We start from the raw sequence: 22,347 nt of genomic DNA on the forward strand, positions 1-22,347 counted from the left end.
TCAACATTTTGGATGACAGGGTGGTGAGTAAATTATCTGGATTTTAAGAAAATGGACTAATCCATTAACAAATAAATTACTTCACTCAGTAAGAGGTTGTTTCGCTTTCTTAAAGTTAAAAATATATTATTAGAACAAAAAAGAAAGAACAGAAAGATTTATTCAATGAGGCCGATAATAAAAAACAGCAATATATCGGTCAACCACTAGACTTGATACATTATAAATAAATTGATACCTCAAAACACGTGCTGTGTCTGAACTGTTTGGGGGAGAGGTTGCTTTCTGGTTGCATAAGTTGGGTAGGAGCGCCATATGGTGGATAAGAGCAGTATTGTGGATTCCCGGAAAAAAATCATAATTGGCAGGGAAGAGATTTCTCTTAATTGATGAGTTAACTTGTCAATAGCAGCGAAAGAGTTAAAAACAAACATTCAAATAGCATTTCTTCTATTCAAATTATTATTTCCGATTAAATATTCAACCATTCTTGCAAACCCCTAATTCACAGCAGTGTAAAAAGTGTAATGGTAATAAAGTTACGTGAAAATTCCACTAATATTAAAGTGTAAAGTGATTCTTGATTCTCATTCTTGCCATCCAGACGAATAACAAAACCTGACTGTCAGAGGAGGAAGATTGAACAATCTGATAATCAACCACAAGACTTCAATAAAAACATGAGTCCTCATTTCAGGTGAATTAAAGGATTTTATTTCATTTTATTTAGTAGTAAATGCTAGAAAATGTTGAACTTTTCTATTTTGTCTAAATGTAACATTTTACAAACCATTAAGAGTCCTCCCAGACAGCACGTTCAGTCTTACCGACGTCGGCAATTGGAGGGCACCAGCGGCAAAGTGTCGGTTGGTGTTTTTCCCCTGCACACAGAATAAAAGTAGGTGGGTAAACGATCGGCGCGATGAGTCTGCAGCCGGAGATCGGCAGAGGAACCGCGAGCAACCTTTATGCCGACCGCGCCTCTTTTTTTCTTCACTAGATCTACGCAGTTGTTGGTCCACATCAAGCCGGCAGTGTAAGCGCGAAGGTATGTTGATTAAATATGATTGTGGAAATGTTTTCGATAAACGGATGACAGAAATTGGCGTCGGAGGCAACGTTACATGGTTTTAGACTTGGTTTGTTGTTATAACTGTTGACTTGGGGTGCGTTTCCCAAAACCATAGTTGCTAACATGTTGTGTTAGCAACTAGTTGGTTGGCAATGGAAAATAAGCAACATGGTTTTGGGAAACGCACCCCTGGTTAGTTATTATTAATATGTTCGCGTATTAAATATTTTTCAGTGAGTTGTTTTAGACAGTATTTTTGACGTGAGGGGATCGTTCGGTAAACAGTTAGGTAAACGGTAATAAATTGACGGACTGTCTTTTGTCTACACAAAAATGACATCTGTCATTTTATAATATGGACCCCTTACACTCTAAATGCATTTTTAATGATTTTGTCTAAGTGACATGCTTAAAATTAAAGGCAGCTCTTGTTGTGCGTTTTTATGGTAACGTTAAAAGTAGACCTGTCAATCAAAGAGCTAGTTTAGTACAAGTGCACAGCCACTGTAGACAGTCAGACAAAGTGGTTATTAAGTAATAAAGTGATAGGAAGTAAGTGTTTTTGGACACACACCTATTCATAAAATAGAGCCTTTATTTAACCTTTGTAATTTAGGCAAAATAAAATGTCTTTTCTGTTTTTTTCACTCAGGTAAATACGATGAAGGCATGGCTTGGTGGCCTCCAGAACCTTTTACAGCCCACGTGATCAAATAGCTTGCGCGCGCATTTCGGCCACGGAAGTGTTGTTGTTCCCCAGTGGTTCTCTAACCTGTTAGCAACTCAGAAAGTTTATTAAAACGGTTTCCCAGCATCAAAATGTCTGGTTGTTGCGTTTGGTTGCACTAATATAATATACTAACATACGTATATATGTATCTGGCCACTTTATATTTGGCCATCTGCTAATGTCTTCTATCCACTCCACTATAGTACACGGATCTGGTAGATGTGTTGAAAAAGTTGATAAGTCAACTTTTTAAAATAACTTTGTCTGTGTTACTTCACTGCTGATTCTTACCATACTTCCGTTGCCAAACTGCGTGCACCTACGTTGCCACATCATCATTGTGTACAAAGAGTAAAAGGGTCTATAAAGACTCATACAAAATACTCCAAAGTTTTTTCAAGAGGACATCACCCAACCCATCTAAAGGATGAAAACAATACTCTTGTTGAATACTACATGAGACAAGTGAGAGTGGGGGGCTATGTTGTTCTGATGTTACTCATTGTACTTTCTATGTTCGATGTGATCAATATGAAAACTAATCTTTGTAAAAACTTTTCATTTACAGACCATCCTGACTTAGATCACCATCACCACCATCATCCCCTGCATCGTGCCCTTCATCAGACACCCAAAATGCACCACAAACATCACAGGCGAAAAAGAAGAAAACGCACAACAAACCTTCCAAAAAACCCTCCTCTCCCTTCCCTCCTACCTATGGCTGGAAACAACATAACAGTTGGCAAGTTGAATTAACTATTTTGACCTTAAAGGCTTATTTTTTTATCTTATTCACTGTATCCCCATAGTTAGATAAGTGCATACATACTCCTTTCATCTCTGTGCGTGCCGTAACTCTGTCTGATGCACCCACCGCTAGCTTAGCTGTGCACAATGACTTGAAGTAAATGGCTCCAGCTAGCATGCTGCTCCCAATAAGTGACAAAATAATGCCAACTTTTTCCTATTTATATGTTGTGATTTGTATAGTCACAACATGTACAAATAACAAGGTCATGTGAGACACAGCCATCTATTAATCATATACATACAGGGAACTATATTCTCAGAAGGCAAAGCCCGGCTACTTGGGTGCAGTGATTTGCTAGCAGCACCTGAGAAACCCCCGGTGAGGAGCAGAGAGTTCGGTCAGAGTTGTGCAGTTACTCCCCCCAAGTAGCAAGTGCTTCACCTTCTGAGAATATAGTTCCCAGTATGTATACTGTTAAAAGATGGCTGTGTCATGACCTTGTTGTTTGTACACGGTGTGACTAAACAAATCACAACACATAAATAGGAAAATGTTGCTGTTATTTTGTCACTTATTGGGAGCAGCATGCTAGCTGGAGCCATTTACTTCAAGTCTTTATGCTCAGATAGGCTAGCGGTGGGTGCGTCAGACAGAGTTACGGCACGCACAGAGATGAAGGGGTATGTATGCACTTATCTAACTCTGGGGGTTACTGTGAATGAGCTAAAATCCCAAAAAGTCAGCGTGTTCCTTTAAGTTTCCATATGTCCATTAGAAAATTAAAGGGATAGTTCACCCAAAAATGAAAAATAATGTCATTAAGGACTCACCCTCATGTCGTTCCAAACTTGTAAGACCTCCGATGTTTTATGTTTAGTCCGAGAGCTTTCTGACCCTACATTGAAAATCTATGCACGGTATACTGTCCATGTCCAGAAAGATAATAAAAAACATAATCAAAGTTGCCATTTGACATCAATGGGTCAGTTAGAATGTGTTGAAGCATCCAAAATACATCTTGGTCCAAAAATGACAAATTTATTCAGCATTCTCTTCCATGTCTATTGTGTAGCGCATGTGTCTGACTGAAGTCTTGTGACGCAGATGGCGTGTTATCCTCAGATATGTTTGTGAATTTTTTTCACATTTACAGCATTCGTCTCCCTCAGACTGTAAACGAAGCTCGGGCGAACCAAAAAAAAGCGGGGACGCACCTAATAACACATCAGCCACGTTGTACGTCAGCTGCGTCACTGCAGTCATGTGACTTTAGTCTTGTGCGCGTTCAAAACAGAACCGGAAGAGAAGACAATGCTGAATGATGTCGTAATTTTGTTATTTTTGGACCAAAATGTATTTTCGATGCTTCAACACATTTTAACTGACCCACTGATGTCAAATGGCTACTTTGATGATGTTTTTTTATTACCTCTCTGTTCCTGGACAGTATACTGTGCATAGATTTTCAATGGAGGGTCAGAAAGCTCTCAGACTAAATCTAAAATATCTTAAACTGTGTTTCGAAGATGAACGGAGGTCTTACCCTCATGTCGTTCCAAACTCGTGAGTCATTAATTACATTATTTTCATTTTTGGGTGAACTCTCCCTTTAATTACATGCTCATACTTTAATTATGCCTGATAAGAATTTGTAATATTTGTGTGTAAACATTTTTCGAATTTTAATCCTTGTTTTTAAATGGCCATGACAGTGACAAAAAGGAAGCAGCCTTCTCTAGCCCACCCAAGTTTCCATCAAAGGAGCAAGCCCAGTAAGACATTTTATGTGTATAATGCTGCACTTCTCATACAGCGAATATCAGATGTAGATATCTAAGGTGCAAATCTTATGGTTGATGTGCCTTTTTGATCATCTTTCTGTTGTAACCTTTTTTAATCTTCTTGAAGTGTCAGTAAGAAGAAAGCTGGCTAACCCTCCCACCCCTTGTTTAACTCCTCCAGCCCATCCCACATCATTGTAGAGTGAAGGTAAGTGTACCCTATATAGTAAAATGCATCAGGTCCCTAAATTTAAGCAGACACAATGTACTCCACAGGTCCACAGCACATACCATAGTTTGATGTTCCAGAGATATGATTTTTGAGTTTATATTAGTAGTGTGATCAGTAAACCAAGGTTTTCTGTCTTTCCAAGAGACTGCGGTTAATATTCAGAAAGAGGCGCAGAGAACTGAAGGCTTTCCTGACTGTAAGCCATTTAAAACGCAGACAATGAAAACACTGACACGTGTGTGTGTGTGTAGAAATGTGTGGCAATTACTCAGCCCACTGACATTAGTTTATCTAATTGTGATAAACTTGACTTACTGTTCACTCCAATAATTTAGTTTTTTTGTATTTTCTAGTGACACCGAATAATAACGAAGGCCTGTGTGCTTTGCAGCAGCCTCCACGTCACCCTCTTCCAGGGCTCCGTCAGAGGACTAACGATAGTAAGATATTTTACATGTAATGTATGAATCTGCACTTTTTACTCAGAACATCATACTGAGGTAGTAAAACAATACATTTCAGAATAATTCAATAGCAAATGAATTAGGGCCAGATTTTAAAATCAAGCTGGATCTGGGCCATTTGTGTTTTTTCCATTTAAGTGATTACATCAGTGAATGAGGACCTTCTTCGTACTGAATGTAAGTTTCCGTTAAATATGTGATGCATAGACCCTTTTACAGCCCGCGTGATCAAATAGTTTGTGCGCGCATTTCGGCAACGGAAGTGTTGTTGTTCGCCAGTTGTTCTAACGTGTTAGCAACTCAGAAAGTTTATTAAAACGGTTTCCCAGCATCAAAATGTCTGGTTGTTGCGTTTGGTTGTACTAATATAATATACTAATATACGTATATATAAAGAGTTTGGTTCCAAATAAACGCCATTTTTGAAAAAAATGAGTTGCTGCCAGAATCAGTATTATATCAGGTCAATATTAAAAAGTAAATTCTTAATTTTAAGCAAAATCCAATATACGCCGTGTTATTCTGTCATCTTTTCTCCCTTTTTTCCCAAAATGCAATAAACGCCACTCCTCCTTTTCTACAGAATGCCATAAATCCGCTCCACAGTTTGCAGCGCACCATTGCAATGTAAACAAACAATGGCGGCGCGCTGAGTACACGGAATACTAGTTTTCCTCATCTACTTTGTACTTCGTGATCAACAAACAAACAAAAACAAAATAATACTTTAATAGCATTGATAAACCTGTGATGGTTTTCTGTGACGGGAAAGAAACGTAAGCCATCAACATCTAATAATTTACGCAAGAGACACTCGGGAGACGGGTGCTTGTTTGCCCGGGCCGACAGCATCAAGTCTCTGTCATGCTAACACATTGACCCCAGCGGATCTTATGAAAAACTTTCCATAATTTTACTCAAAGTCAACGAAAATCGAGCAGGACCAAAACATTTTACAGCTGATCGCTGTGAAACACGTTAAGCGACGACGTCAAGTATAACCGCATCAATGACAGTGTTCTTAATATCACAAAGTAAGTGTTTTGATTAATGCCATTAATGTTTATATTTTTAATTAGTGTATACCACTAGTTAACTAAATGAATAACATGGCAAAGATGAATGCACATTTATAAAGGCTATTGATTCAATAGATTTATAGCATTTTGAATAAAAACTTGTCATGAATTTATTGCATTTTGTGGAAAAAATAATCTGTTTTTATAATAAATCTTTGAAAATCAAGTTATGGATTTGAATTTTTTTATGTTTTTATAACCTAAAGATGCTATGTGAAAGTTTGTAACAGAAAATAGTGGTTTTCACCTTGTCACTTTCTTGGTATAGAAAACACGTTTTTAACAAAATTTGTCAAAATGGATTTATTGGGTTTTGGAACCAAACTCTTCATATGTATCTGGACACTTTATATTTGGCCATCTGCTAACGTCTTCTATCCACTCCACTATAGTACACGGATCTGGTAGCTGTGTTGAAAAAGTTGATAAGTCAACTTTTTAAAATAACTTTCTCTGTCTGTGTTACTTCACTGCTGATTCTTGCCATACTTCCATTGCCAAACTGCTCGTGCATACGTTGCCACGTCACCATTGTGTACAAACAGTAAAAGGGTCTATTGGGTCTTTAAACTTGTGGCTGTAAGCGCACTTGAAAAGTTTGAGAGCAAAAAGCCTACATACTGTTTAGCAGTTTCACAATCTAATTTTATCATTTCATAGTGACAACCGTTAATTGGCAGCAGGAAGATGAATATGAAGGGCTGGGCTCTCCTGAACATAAGCTGTTTAGCATGCAGATCAAGAACACACTGAGACCGGCACACACACACACAATACACAGCGCACACACAGCACAGTCCTACATAAAATGGGGAATGACAAAAATGACAGAAAAAGTTTGAGAACCACTGCTGTGGGGTCACTTATTTAGCTCTGTTAGTTGGACCTGGGTGATGCTGTTCTTTGTGTAACGGGACTTTTTCTGTATTTCCTAGTGCCACAAGATGATTGGCAGCAAGACACACCCAGTGATGAAGGGATGTGCTCTCCTTAAATCACAGCCTATTCATCAGGTACTCCTGAGTAAGTCCTACAATGTGTTGAAACAACATGATTTTATTTTTTGCAAAATGCTCTGACTTTTCTGAATTGTCTTTTTAGAAACCATCCACGAAGATATATAGACTTTTGTGCTGTCTTATTTTTTTCTGTTGCTTATTACATTATTACATTTTTTTTAGGTGCTGTGTTAAGAAATCCTGCCTACAAAGTTCCACTGAGGCTGATGTAAAGATGACTGTGAGAAACTGGCTGCGGCTGTCTGAGCAGAGACAGGAATGGGGGCGGCAAAGGCGGGACAAGCAAGCATCTTAAGTGAAATAATTGATTGGACTGATTCTGGAGTATGACTTATTCTGGAGGGAATTTCTTATTTTTGTTGCAGTTTGCTATGGGACGGTTTCAAGGACAGGGATAAGACTAGTTCTAGACTAAAATAAATGTAAGAGCTGTCCAAACTGAAAACAACTTGCACTGACATATCATAAAATACATCAGTGTCTTTTGTGATGCTTCAAAATGCACACAAGTAATGTTTTTATTAAGACATGTTATTAAAACTAGTTATATTTCAGAATTAAACTAAGGCCTAGTCCCGGTTTAAGATAATCCCTGTCCGGGAAACCACCCCAAAGTGTAATTTGTGGAGTGTTAAAATAAATGAAACTGCCTTTGCAAAAACAAAGTAAAAAAAAATTTCCAGATGCCCTTCTGTTTTGTTATTTCTCCTGGAAAACTCACTGATCCATTTTTTTCTGTTAGACTGACATTTACCAGGTTGTCATATTGTGTATGAAATACACCCTACACATAACAATCACTTACTTTCAATTTAAACTTTTTTGTCATAAAACCTGGCAACTCAAAAGGAAGCGGCTGCAGACTGCGCAGCCACGGACGGAGTCTTGCATGCAAGTGGGCTAGTTGCCTACTTCTCAACTAGCTCTTGTCAAATTGTTAGGGAAGAAATTTTATGATTAACACAACATAAACTGTTATTGAGTGTTGATTGTTGTTGATACACAATATGAAATGAGTTAGCCTGCAGGGGTCTCCAACATTGTGAGCAAGGGCTACAACAATATGTATAAAACAATCTGGAGGGCTACTTTTTTATTTATTCTACTCAAAACTTTTTTGTTTTACTTACTGATTTTATTTTATTTTACTTTTTGATATGTTTTAGTATTGTTTAATATGTTAACATACGTAAACCAAGCCAAGTTAATATAAAACATATGTATGTAATAAATAAATATTACAATTGAGACTAATAGAATGTGCTGGCACCATGGAGACCCCTGGCCTAAACAAATCAATTATATAACGGTGGGATCCTGACGCCTCGCTCCCTTTAACACTGGAACAGCTGCTTTATAAGCATGCCTTGACGTTTACAGCGATGCAGCCGAAAATCAGCTGTGTTCAATGGGAGAGCGAAGCGGATCGCGCCGCATATAGGTCATAATAATTAGGGCGGGTTTATGTTGGCTCACGGTCGGCGATCATTCTAATGCCACCATCTTCCCGATGTCTTGCCTATTAGCTACCGATCTCCATAAGACATCTCACCGAGGCACTTTATGTCGGGCAAGTACATGCGCCCCAACGTCGGTAAGAGCTAAATTGCTGTCTGGGCTGTGTCTACAAACATTTTGTTCTGTACATTTTTACTCTTACAGGTATTTGTGTAATAATCTGATATATTAATTATTAATTTACAGTCATGACTCTGATCCTGCTGAAGTCCTGAACACATTCAGATCAAATCTGAGGAAGAAGTTTGAGTGTTTGTATGAGGTAACATCAAATAAGAGAAACCCAACACTACTGAATGAGATCTACACAGAGCTCTACATCACAGAGAGTGAAAGTGGAGAGATCAGTAATGAACATGAGGTGAGACAGATTGAGACACAATCCAGAAGAACAACAACAGAGGAGACACCAATCAAATGTAATGACATCTTTAAACCTTTACCTGAACAAGACAAACACATCAGAAGTGTGCTGACAAAGGGAGTCGCTGGCATTGGAAAAACAGTCTCTGTACAGAAGTTCATTCTGGACTGGGCTGAAGAGAAAGAGAATCAGGACGTCCACCTCATATTTCCACTTCCTTTCAGAGAGATCAATTTGATGAAGAACAAAACACTCAGTCTTTTAGATCTTCTTCATCTTTTCTTCCCACAGACAAAAGAAATGGAAATCTCCAGTGATGAATATAAAGTGTTGTTCATCTTTGATGGTTTGGATGAGTGTCGTCTGTCTCTGGATTTTTACAGCAATGTGAGGTTGTGTGATGTAAGTGAATCAACCTCAGTGGACGTGATGCTGACAAACCTCATCAAGGGGAATCTGTTTCCATCTGCTCTCATCTGGATCACCTCCAGACCAGCAGCAGCTGATCTCATCCCCTCTGAGTGTGTTGATCGAGTCACAGAGGTACGAGGCTTCAGTGATCCACAGAAGGAGGAATACTTCAGGAAGAGAATCACTGATGAGAGTCTGGCCATCAGAATCATCTCACACCTGAAGTCATCCAGGAGTCTCTTCATCATGTGTCACATCCCAGTCTTCTGCTGGATTTCAGTCACTGTTCTAGAGAGAATGTTGAGTCAAGCAGAGAGAAGAGAGATCCCCAAGACTCTCACTCAAATGTACACACACTTCCTGATCATTCAGACAAACATCAAACATCAGAAGGACTATGAGAAGAAAGATGAAGACATGATCTTCAAACTGGGGAAACTGTCTTTTGAGCAGCTTGTGAAAGGCAATCTGATCTTCTATGATGAAGACCTGAGAGAGTGTGACATTGATGTAGCAGAAGCATCAGTGTACTCAGGATTGTGTACTCAGATCTTCAGAGAGGAGTTTGGTTTGTATCAGGGGAAAGTTTACTGCTTTGTTCATCTCAGCATCCAGGAACATCTAGCAGCTCTTTATGCTCACATCTCCTCCACAAACAATTACAGAAATGTTTTTGATAAAATTACTGAACCAGGTCAGTTTTCAGAATTTCCAGACATATTGAAATGCATATCATCAGAACAGGATTCTTTATCTGAGTTACATCATACAGCTGTAGATGAATCTTTACAGAGTAAGAATGGACATCTGGATCTTTTCCTGCGTTTTCTTCTGGGTCTTTCACTGGAGTCCAATCAGATTCTCTTACAGGATCTACTGACACAGATGAGAAGATGCTCCTACAAGAAAGAGAAAACTGTTGAGTACATTAAAGAGAAGATGAATGAGAATCTGTCTACAGAGAAATCCATCAATCTGATTCACTGTCTGAATGAACTGGGTGATGATTCACTGCTGCAGGAGATTCAACATTATGTGAAATCTTCATCAGTAGGAAAGACCAAACTCTCCTCTTCACAGTGGGGAGCTTTAGTTTTTGTGTTGTTGACGTCTGAGCAGCATTTGGATAAACTTAATCTAAAACCATTTATTGGAGCTGAAAATAAAGCAGATGAAGTTCTTGTGAGACTGCAGCTTGTGATAAAAGAAACCAAAAAACTGAAGTAAGTAAAACTAACAACAATCACATGACTGTTTACATATTAAAGCAACACTATGTAGTTTTCATGTTAGATTGGCTTACGGCTCCCCCATGAGGTTGAAAAGTGCAACAGTGCAATTGTGTTGCTTTAATACAATTCATTTAATTATTTTATGATTTTATTTTGAACTCTTACTTTGGAAGAATCTTTTCTAACAAAAGTCATTTTCTTAATGTTGTACATAAATCAGCAGTCAATCTTAAAAAAGTTCCCAACATTCTGCCAATATAAAAAGTGTTTTCTTGACGTTCTAAGAACGTTTCTGTGTTGTCTGAACGTTAGATGAATGTTACATTCTACCATTTTCAAACGTTATGACAATTTCATGTTTTAATTTTCACACAATGTTTAAAACAACAACTTATTTACCAACTGCTACCGAATTACACTAACTTTACATTACCATAACAAATGTGTTTTATATACACAAAGTTAACACAACCAGGGAAGAACTAGCAAACAAAAAGTCAAGGGTCAAGAGTCCAACTAAAACAAACACTAATCAACACCATTGTGACTTTAAATGAAACAAATCATCAACATCTAAACCTAATAAGTGAATTGTGTTTTCTACAGCCATATTTTTACAGAACATTCAGAAATAATGTTTTATGGGGTGGTTTCCCAGACAGGGATTAGCTTAAACCAGGACTAGGCCTTAGTTTAATTATGAAATATAAATTGTTTTAACAAACACACCTTACTAAAAACATTACTTGTGTGCATTTTAAGGCAAAACAAATGGCATTGATGTATTTTAAAATATGTCAGTGCAAGTTGTTTTCAGTTTGGACAGCTATTACATTTACTTTAGTCTAGGACTAGTCTAATCCCTGTCTGGGAAACCACCCCTATAAATTTTTAAATAATAAAATGCAATGTTTCTCTATCATATGGCTGGACGATATGGCCAACATTTTTATCGCCGTATACTTCTTCATTTCGGTCGGTACGGCATAAATACGATAACGGTATGCATATTAAAAAAGCCTCAGGAAAAACTGCCAAGAATGCCTGCAATGGATGTCTGAACCAAAAACAAACCTCTGAAAAAAACTGGGCCACCGGGTTGTGTTTCTGTTTTGATATATTATGGATTTATTCAGTCATAGTATTGACTTTCATAGTTCTATCAGTGTAAGTTTATAGTTTTGTTCAATTAGCTATTATAGTAATATGTGGAAAAAATATAAGTCAACGTGACCCTAATATTATTGTAGTATTTAATGTTACATACTGTAAGAAAAATACAAATTACTGATCTACTTGTAATTGCTTAGCAAGCTAGATAGTAAAAAATTATACATTTATTTCATGATCTAATCTAATATTTTTTATACAAAGATGACGGTGTTGACATGTTATGGTTGTCACAGTAGCAGTGTCCAAAAATATGAAGAAGTTTAAGAGAAAATATCAAACATACAGGAGCTTGAGTGAATATGCAGAAGAGCTGAAGGTTTGAAAATGGGGTTCTCAGGAATGCAGTTGACCCTGTAGTTGTCTGATTTTATAGCTTTTTTTATAAATATCTGACGCTGGTGAAGAATATGTGGGACACATTTTGAGCAATCACAAAATAATAGTAAATATTGTTCAAACTCACTGTTTGTAGTTTTTAATACATATTACAATGTACTCTTTCATGTGGTAAATATATTATTCAATTCAATTATTACTTTTGTCTTTTTTAATCAAGTTGAAATGATTATCTCTTAACCGAGGACAGCTGATTTTGTAGGCAATGGTCCAGCATATAATCATTAAATTAATAAAAAATAAACCTATAAAAGAACCTTACATATGTGCAAAGAACCCCCTGATTATAACATTGATTCTTTTTCTTCATGAAAATAATATTAGTTTCAAGAATCAGTGATTTGATACTAGACATTTAACTAGATATTAAAGTTTGAGGACAAACTTTATGTTGGCTTGAAAAAGCGTAGCCTGAACATTTAAAATGGTTTGACAGAAGTTTTGTTTAGTAGGCTATCTGGCTGTTAGTATGTTTAAGTATGAAGCTAGCATGATTTAGCATGATGCTAGCATGATTTAGCATGATGCTAGCATGAAGCTAGCATGAAGCTAACATGATTAACATGATGTTAGCATGATTAGCATGAAGCTAGCATGATGCTAGCATGATAAGCATGAAGCTAGCATGATTAGCATGAAGCTAACATGATGCTAGCATGATTAGCATGAAGCTAGCATGACTAGCATGAAGCTAGTATGATTAGCATGAAGCTAGCATGATGTTAGCATGAAGCTAGTATGAAGCTAGCATGATTAGCATGAAGCTAACATGATTAGCATGATGCTTGCATGATGCTAGCATGATTAGCATGAAGCTAGCATGATGCTAGCATGATTAGCATGAAGCTAACATGATGTTAGCATGATTAGCATAAAGCTAGCATGAAGCTAACATGATTAGCATGAAGCTAACATGAAGCTGACATGATTAGCATGAAGCTAGCATGATGTTAGCATGATTAGCATGAAGCTAGCATGAAGCTAACATGATTAGCATGAAGCTAGCATGAAGCTAACATTTATTCCATTGCTAGGGTACTAAGTTTGGTTGCTAGGGAGAAAATTGGCATCCCATAATGAACAACCTTCAAGCCACAAGTAAAACGGTCCAACCCCCGTGTCTCTATGATGTTCTGATGCGGAGATATAAGGCTTTGTTTGTTCCGTTGCTAGGGTACTAAGTTTGGTTGCTAGGGAGAAAATCGGCATCCCATAATGATTACACTTCAAGCCACAAGTAAAACGGTCCAACCCCCGTGTCTCTAAGATGTTCTGATGCGGAGATATAAGGCTTTGTTTGTTCCGTTGCTAGGGTACTAAGTTTGGTTGCTAGGGAGAAAATTGGCATCCCATAATGATCACCCTTCAAGCCACAAGTAAAACGGTCCAACCCCCGTGTCTCTAAGATGTTCTGAAGCAGAGATATAAAGCTTTGTTTGTTCCGTTGCTAGGGTAATAAGTTTGGTTGCTAGGGAGAAAATCGGCATCCCATAATGATTACACTTCAAGCCACAAGTAAAACGGTCCAACCCCCGTGTCTCTATGATGTTCTGATGCGGAGATATAAGGCTTTGTTTGTTCCGTTGCTAGGGTACTAAGTTTGGTTGCTAGGCAGAAAATTAGCATCCCATAATGATCAAAGTTCAAGCCACAAGTAAAACGGTCCAACCCCTGTGTCTCTACGATGTTCTGATGCGGAGATATAAGGCTTCATTTATTCCGTTGCTAGGGTACTAAGTTTGGTTGCTAGGGAGAAAATTGGCATCCCATAATGAACAACCTTCAAGCCACAAGTAAAACGGTCCAACCCCCGTGTCTCTATGATGTTCTGATGCGGAGATATAAGGCTTTGTTTGTTCCGTTGCTAGGGTACTAAGTTTGGTTGCTAGGCAGAAAATTGGCATCCCATAATGATCAAAGTTCAAGCCACAAGTAAAACGGTCCAACCCCTGTGTCTCTACGATGTTCTGATGCGGAGATATAAGGCTTCATTTATTCCGTTGCTAGGGTACTAAGTTTGGTTGCTAGGGAGAAAATCGGCATCCCATAATGATTACACTTCAAGCCACAAGTAAAACGGTCCAACCCCCGTGTCTCTAAGATGTTCTGATGCGGAGATATAAGGCTTTGTTTGTTCCGTTGCTAGGGTATTAAGTTTGGTTGCTAGTGAGAAAATTGGCATCCCATAATGATCACCCTTCAAGCCATAAGTAAAACGGTCCAACCCCCGTGTCTCTAATATGTTCTGAAGCAGAGATATAAAGCTTTGTTTGTTCCGTTGCTAGGGTAATAAGTTTGGTTGCTAGGGAGAAAATCGGCGTCCCGTAATGATTACACTTCAAGCCACAAGTAAAACGGTCCAACCCCCGTGTCTCTATGATGTTCTGATGCGGAGATATAAGGCTTTGTTTGTTCCGTTGCTAGGGTACTAAGTTTGGTTGCTAGGCAGAAAATTGGCATCCCATAATGATCAAAGTTCAAGCCACAAGTAAAACGGTCCAACCCCTGTGTCTTTACGATGTTCTGATGCGGAGATATAAGGCTTCATTTATTCCGTTGCTAGGGTACTAAGTTTGGTTGCTAGAAAGAAAATTGGCATCCCATAATGAACAACCTTCAAGCCACAAGTAAAACGGTCCAACCCCCGTGTCTCTATGATGTTCTGATGCGGAGATATAAGGCTTTGTTTGTTCCGTTGCTAGGGTACTAAGTTTGGTTGCTAGGCAGAAAATTGGCATCCCATAATGATCAAAGTTCAAGCCACAAGTAAAACGGTCCAACCCCTGTGTCTCTACGATGTTCTGATGCGGAGATATAAGGCTTCATTTATTCCGTTGCTAGGGTACTAAGTTTGGTTGCTAGGGAGAAAATTGGCATCCCATAATGATTACACTTCAAGCCACAAGTAAAACGGTCCAACCCCCGTGTCTCTAAGATGTTCTGATGCGGAGATATAAGGCTTTGTTTGTTCCGTTGCTAGGGTACTAAGTTTGGTTGCTAGGGAGAAAATTGGCATCCCATAATGATCACCCTTCAAGCCACAAGTAAAACGGTCCAACCCCCGTGTCTCTAAGATGTTCTGAAGCAGAGATATAAAGCTTTGTTTGTTCCGTTGCTAGGGTAATAAGTTTGGTTGCTAGGGAGAAAATCGGCATCCCATAATGATTACACTTCAAGCCACAAGTAAAACGGTCCAACCCCCGTGTCTCTATGATGTTCTGATGCGGAGATATAAGGCTTTGTTTGTTCCGTTGCTAGGGTACTAAGTTTGGTTGCTAGGCAGAAAATTGGCATCCCATAATGATCAAAGTTCAAGCCACAAGTAAAACGGTCCAACCCCTGTGTCTCTACGATGTTCTGATGCGGAGATATAAGGCTTCATTTATTCCGTTGCTAGGGTACTAAGTTTGGTTGCTAGGGAGAAAATTGGCATCCCATAATGATCACACTTCAAGCCACAAGTAAAACGGTCCAACCCACGTGTCTCTAAGATGTTCTGGTGCGGAGATATAAGGCTTTGTTTATTCCGTTGCTAGGGTACTAAGTTTGGTTGCTAGGGAGAAAATTGGCATCCCATAATGATCAACCTTCAAGCCACGAGTAAAACGGTCCAACCCACGTGTCTCTAAGATGTTCTGGTGCGGAGATATAAGGCTTTGTTTATTCCGTTGCTAGGGTACTAAGTTTGGTTGCTAGGGAGAAAATTGGCATCCCATAATGATCAACCTTCAAGCCACAAGTAAAACGGTCCAACCCCCGTGTCTCTATGATGTTCTGAAGCGAAGATATAAGGCTTTGTTTGTTCTGTTGCTAGGGTGCTCATATTTGGTTGCTAAGGGTGTGGCTTAATAACTCTGTAAGAATCCTGAGAGACTGATTGGATGCCTGAGTAAAATGATCCCACCCCCATGTCTCTATGACAGTGTGATGCAAAGATATCCATCTGGGCATTTTATAATGGCAGTCTATGGGAGATGTTGCTAGGGTACCCAAAATGGTTGCTAGGGGCGTGGCTTAATAGCTTCGGAGAGATCCTGAAAGACTGATTGGATGCCTGAGTAAAATGAGCCCACCCCCATGTCTCTACGACACTCTAGAATGAAGATATTTCTTCTGGGATGTTTTTATTTCCCTTATATGGGCGTGTTTCCTGCCCCATTATAAGTCAATGGGGAAATTTGGGGGCCTCTTACACCCCAGGGGTACAACTTACACCCCTATGTGATGCATGTTCTTACAGAGCCTGCCAGCCTCTTCAACTGTGATAAGCTACAAGTTTCTACAAATTTTTCGTTCGCAGCTATGACCCGTCAAAGTTGGTCGTAATGTTAAGTCAATGGAAATTTTGGGGTGTTTGAGCGCCCCGTTTAGGAATTCGGTAGGTCCCATCAGTTAGAAAAGTCATAGCATAAATCTACGTACCAGTCTTAAAAGTTTTGTAAAGTTTTGTGGGTGTAGCTTGAAAGCTCTAGGAGAAGTTACAGTCAGAAAAAGTGGGGATCAGAAGAAGAATAATAACTAGATAGGTACATTTCCTGAAGAAAATGTGAAGTGGTGCTTGCCGTGGCAAATTTCGGGGGACAGTATATGTTTGTACTCCATACCACAAGTAAAACAATCCAACCCCCGTGTCTCTACGATGTTCTGATGCGGAGATATAAGGCTTTGTTTACTCTGTTGCTAGGGTACTGTATTTGGTTGGTAGGGGAAAAAATGGCATCCACTAATGATTACACTCCGAGTCACGAGTCAAACGGTCCAACCCCCGTGTCTCTACGATGTTCTGATGCTGAGATATAAGGGTTTGTTTACTCTGTTGCTAGGGTACTGTATTTGGTTGCTAGGGAAAAAATTGGCATCCCATAATGATTACACTCCGAGTCACAAGTCAAACGGTCAAACCCCCATGTCTCTACGATGTTTTGATACAAAGATATAAGGTTTTATTTATTTGGTTGCTAGGGTAGTGTATTTGGTTGCTAGGGAAAAAAATTGCCATAAACTCGTGATTACACTCTGAGTCACAAGTCAAATGGTCCAACCCCCGTGTCTCTATGATGTTCTGATGCTGAGATATAAGGCTTTGTTTATTCGGTTGCTAGGGTACTGTATTTGGTTGCTATGGAAAATATTGGCATCCCATAGTGATTACACTCTGAGTCACGAGTCAAACGGTCCAACCCCGTGTCTCTACGATGTTCTGATGCGGAGATATAAGGCTTTGTTTACTCTGTTGCTAGGGTACTGTATTTGGTTGCTAAGGAAAAAATTTGCATCCCATAGTGATTACACTCCGAGTCACGAGTCAAACGGTCCAACCCCCGTGTCTCTACGATGTTCTGATGCAGAGATATAAGGCTTTGTTTACTCTGTTGCTAGGGTACTTTATTTGGTTGCTAGGGAAAAAAATGGCATCCCATAGTGATTACACTCCGAGTCACGAGTCAAACGGTCCAACCCCCGTGTCTCTACGGTGTTCTGATGCTGAGATATAAGGCTTTGTTTACTCTGTTGCTAGGGTACTGTATTTGGTTGCTAGGGAAAATATTGGCATCCCATAGTGATTACAATCTGAGTCACGAGTCAAACGGTCCAACCCCCGTGTCTCTACGATGTTCTGATGCGGAGATATAAGACTTTGTTTACTCTGTTGCTAGGGTACTGTATTTGGTTGCTAGGGAAAATATTGGCATCCCATAGTGATTACACTCTGAGTCACGAGTCAAACGGTCCAACCCCCGTGTCTCTACGATGTTCTGATGCTGAGATATAAGACTTTGTTTACTCTGTTGCTAGGGTACTGTATTTGGTTGCTAGGGAAAATATTGGCATCCCATAGTGATTACACTCTGAGTCACGAGTCAAACGGTCCAACCCCCGTGTCTCTACGATGTTCTGATGCGGAGATATAAGGCTTTGTTTACTCTGTTGCTAGGGTACTGTATTTGGTTGCTAGGGAAAAAATTGGCATCCCATAATGATTACACTCTGAGTCACGAGTCAAACGGTCCAACCCCCGTGTCTCTACGATGTTCTGGTGCGGAGATATAAGCCTTTGTTTACTCTGTTGCTAGGGTACTGCATTTGGTTGCTAGGGAAAAAATTGGCATCCCATAATGATTACACTCCGAGTCACGAGTCAAACGGTCCAACCCCTGTGTCTCTACGATGTTCTGATGCGGAGATATAAGGCTTTGTTTACTCTGTTGCTAGGGTACTGTATTTGGTTGCTAGGGAAAAAAATGGCATCCCATAATGATTACACTCTGAGTCACGAGTCAAACGGTCCAACCCCCGTGTCTCTACGATGTTCGGATGCTGAGATATAACTGTTTGAATTTTATGTTGCTAGGGTGCTGAAAAGTGGTTGCTAGGGGCGTGGCTTAGTAAGCCTTTAAGGATCCTGAGAAACTGATTGGATGCCTGAGTAAAATGAGCCCACCCCCATGTCTCTATGACACTCTGGTGCAAAGATATCCATCTGGGCATTTTATAATGGCAGTCTATGGGAGATGTTGCTAGGGTGCCCAAAATTGTTGCTAAGGGCGTGGCTTAATAGCTCTGAGATGATCCTGAGAGACTGATTGGATGCCCGAGTGAAATGAGCCCACCCACTTGTCTGTAGGACATTGTAAAGCGAAGATATCCCAGCTGGAACTTTTTTATTTCCTTATATGGGCATGTTTCCTGCCCCATTATAAGTCAATGGGGCACTTTTGGGTGCCTCTTACACCCCAGGGGTACAACTTACACCCCAATGTCATGTATGTTTTTACAGAGTCTACCACCCTCTTCAAATGTTGTAACCCACATATTTCTACAAAATCCTCGAGCGGAGCTATGACTCGTCAAAGTTCGGCGCAATGTTAAGTCAATGGGATTTTTTGGGTGATTTTTTGCCCCCCTTTCAAAAAATCCTGCACCGATCCCTTATAAAAGTCATAGCACACCTCTCCTCAATAAACCGGTCGATTTGAGCCATCTTTCATGGGACTACGGCAAACCGTGCGGGACGAGTTACGTGCCGAAAAAACGTGCAGACATAAGAATAAAATATAATAATAAGAACTAGATAGGTACATTTCCTGAAGAAAATGTGAAGTGGTGCTTGCCGTGGCAAATTTCTGGGGACAGTATATGATTATACTTCCAGTCACGAGTAAAACGATCCAAACCCCGTGTCTCTACGATGTCTTGATGCGGAGATATAAGGCTTTGTTTATTCTGTTGCTAGGGTACTGTATTTGGTTGCTAGGTAAAAATGTGACATCCAATAGTGATTACACTCCGGGTCACGAGTCAAACGGTCCAACCCCCATGTCTCTACGATGTTCTGATGCGGAGATATAAGGATTTGTTTATTTGGTTGCTAGGGTACTGTATTTGGTTGCTAGGGAAAAATTTGACATCCAATAGTGATTACACTCCGGGTCACGAGTCAAACAGTCCAACCCCCATGTGTCTACGATGTTCTGATGCGGAGATATAGGGCTTTGTTTATTCGGTTGCTAGGGTACTGTATTTGGTTGCTAGGGAAAAATTTGGCACCTACTAGTGATTACACTCTGAGTCACGAGTCAAACGGTCCAACCCCTGTGTCTCTACGATGTTCTGATGCGGAGATATAAGGCTTTGTTTATTCCGTTGCTAGGGTACTGTATTTGGTTGCTAGGGAAAAAATTGGCATCCCATAGTGATTACACGCCGAGTCACGAGTCAAACGGTCCAACCCCCGTGTCTCTACGATGTTCTGATGCTGAGAAATAAGGCTTTGTTTACTCTGTTGCTAGGGTACTGTATTTGGTTGCTAGGGAAAAAATTGGCATCCCATAATGATTACACTCCGAGTCACGAGTCAAACGGTCCAACCCCCGTGTCTCTATGATGTTCTGATGCGGAGATATAAGGCTTTGTTTACTCTGTTGCTAGGGTACTGTATTTGGTTGCTAGGGAAAAAATTGTCATCACATAATGATTACACTCCAAGTCACGAGTCAAACGGTCCAACCCCCGTGTCTCTACGATGTTCGGATGCGGAGATATTAAGCTTTGTTTTCTCTGTTGCTAGGGTATTGTATTTGGTTGCTAGGGAAAAAATTGGCATCCCATAATGATTACACTCCGAGTCACGAGTCAAACGGTCCAACCCCCGTGTCTCTACGATGTTCTGATGCGGAGATATAAGGCTTTGTATACTCTGTTGCTAGGGTACTGTATTTGGTTGCTAGGGGAAAAATTGGCATCCCATAATGATTACACTCCGAGTCACGAGTCAAACGGTCCAACCCCTGTGTCTCTACGATGTTCTGATGCGGAGATATAAGGCTTTGTTTACTCTGTTGCTAGGGTACTGTATTTGGTTGCTAGGGAAAAAATTGGCATCCCATAATGATTACACGCCGAGTCACGAGTCAAACGGTCCAAACCCCGTGTCTCTACGATGTTCGGATGCGGAGATATAAGGTTTTGTTTTCTCTGTTGCTAGGGTATTGTATTTGGTTGCTAGGGAAAAAATTGGCATCCCATAATGATTACACGGCAAGTCACGAGTCAAACGGTCCAACCCCCGTGTCTCTACGATGTTCTGATGCGGAGATATAAGGCTTTGTATACTCTGTTGCTAGGGTACTGTATTTGGTTGCTAGGGAAAAAATTGGCATCCCATAATGATTACACGCCGAGTCACGAGTCAAACGGTCCAACCCCCGTGTCTCTACTATGTTCTGATGCGGAGATATAACTGTTTGAATTTTATGTTGCTAGGGTGCTCAAAAGTGGTTGCTAGGGGCGTGGCTTAATACCTATGTAAGGATCCTGAGAGACTGATTGGATGCCTGAGTAAAATGAGCCCACCCCCATGTCTCTATGACACTGTGGTGCAAAGATGTCCATCTGGGCATTTTATAATGGCAGTCTATGGGAGATGTTGCTAGGGTGCCCAAAATTGTTGCTAGGGGCGTGGCTTAATAGCTCTGGGATGATCCTGAGGGACTGATTGGATGCCCGAGTGAAATGAGCCCACCCCCTTATCTCTACGACACTGTAAAGCAAAGATATCCCATCTGGAACTGTTTTATTCCCTTATATGGGCATGTTTCCTGCCCCATTATAAGTCAATGGGAATTTTCGGGCTCCTCTTACACCCCAGGGGTACAACTTACACCCCAATGTCATGTATGTTCTTACAGAGCCTACCACCCTCTTCAAATGTTGTAACCCACATGTTTCTACAAAATCCTCGAGCGGAGCTATGACCCGTCAAAGTTCGGCGCAATGTTAAGTCAATGGGATTTTTTGGGTGATTTTTTGCCCCCCTTTCGGAAATCCTGCACCCGATCCCTTATAAAAGTCATAGCACACCTCTCCTCAATAAACCGGTCGATTTGAGCCCACTTTCATGGGACTACGGCAAACCGTGCGGGACGAGTTACGCGCCGAAAAAACGTGCAGACATAAGAATAAAATATAACTAGATATTAAAGTTTGAAGACAAACTTTATGTTGGCTTGAAAAAGCGTAGCTTGAACGTTTAAAACGGTTTGACAGAAGTTTAGTTTAGTAGGCTATCTGGCTGTTAGGATGTTTAAGTATGAAGGTAGCATGATTAGCATGAAGTTAGCCTGATGTTAGCATGATTAGCATGAAGCTAACATGATGCTAGCATGATTAGCATGAAGCTAGCATGATGCTAGCATGATTAGCATGAAGCTAGCATGATGCTAGCATGATTAGCATGAAGCTAGCATGATGATAGCATGATTAGCATGAAGCTAGCATGATGCTAGCATGATTAGCATGAAGCTAGCATGAAGCTAGCATGATGCTAACATGATTAGCATGAAGCTAGCATGATGCTAGCATGATTAGCATGAAGCTAGCATGATGCTAGCGTGATTAGCATGAAGCTAGCATGATGCTAGCGTGATTAGCATGAAGCTAGCATGATGTTAGCATGATTAGCATGAAGCTAGCATGATGCTAGCATGATTAGCATGAAGCTAGCATGATGCTAGCATGATTAGCATGAAGCTAGCATTATGTTAGCATGAAGCTAGCATGATGCTAGCATGATTAGCATGAAGGTAGCATGATGCTAGCATGATTAGCATGAAGCTAGCATGA

The 22,347-nt window shown here is 40.0% G+C and overlaps 1 protein-coding gene and 1 long non-coding RNA gene across 3 annotated transcripts; both read left to right on the top strand.

Moving 5' to 3' along the window:
- The first annotated feature begins 557 nt into the window (after positions 1 to 557).
- LOC141363145 (protein NLRC3-like) lies at positions 558 to 10,651 on the top strand. Its single transcript, XM_073865705.1, has 2 exons — positions 558 to 697; positions 8,836 to 10,651. Exons 1-2 carry the CDS (start codon positions 681 to 683, stop codon positions 10,649 to 10,651), a joined length of 1,833 nt encoding a protein of 610 aa, XP_073721806.1. The 5' UTR covers positions 558 to 680.
- Positions 852 to 7,818, top strand: LOC129413489 (uncharacterized). Of its 2 annotated transcripts, none has more exons than XR_012368683.1 (9): positions 852 to 1,048; positions 1,725 to 2,267; positions 2,371 to 2,547; positions 4,269 to 4,328; positions 4,465 to 4,545; positions 4,712 to 4,765; positions 4,923 to 5,009; positions 7,048 to 7,135; positions 7,294 to 7,818. It is a non-coding gene; the product is annotated as an uncharacterized lncRNA (long non-coding RNA). The 2 variants fall into 2 exon arrangements; XR_012368684.1 differs by having other exon boundaries at positions 7,048 to 7,125.
- Positions 10,652 to 22,347: the final 11,696 nt, after the last annotated feature.

Source organism: Misgurnus anguillicaudatus, unplaced genomic scaffold, assembly GCF_027580225.2.
Source record: "Misgurnus anguillicaudatus unplaced genomic scaffold, ASM2758022v2 HiC_scaffold_33, whole genome shotgun sequence".
Taxonomy (NCBI): Eukaryota; Metazoa; Chordata; class Actinopteri; order Cypriniformes; family Cobitidae; genus Misgurnus; species Misgurnus anguillicaudatus.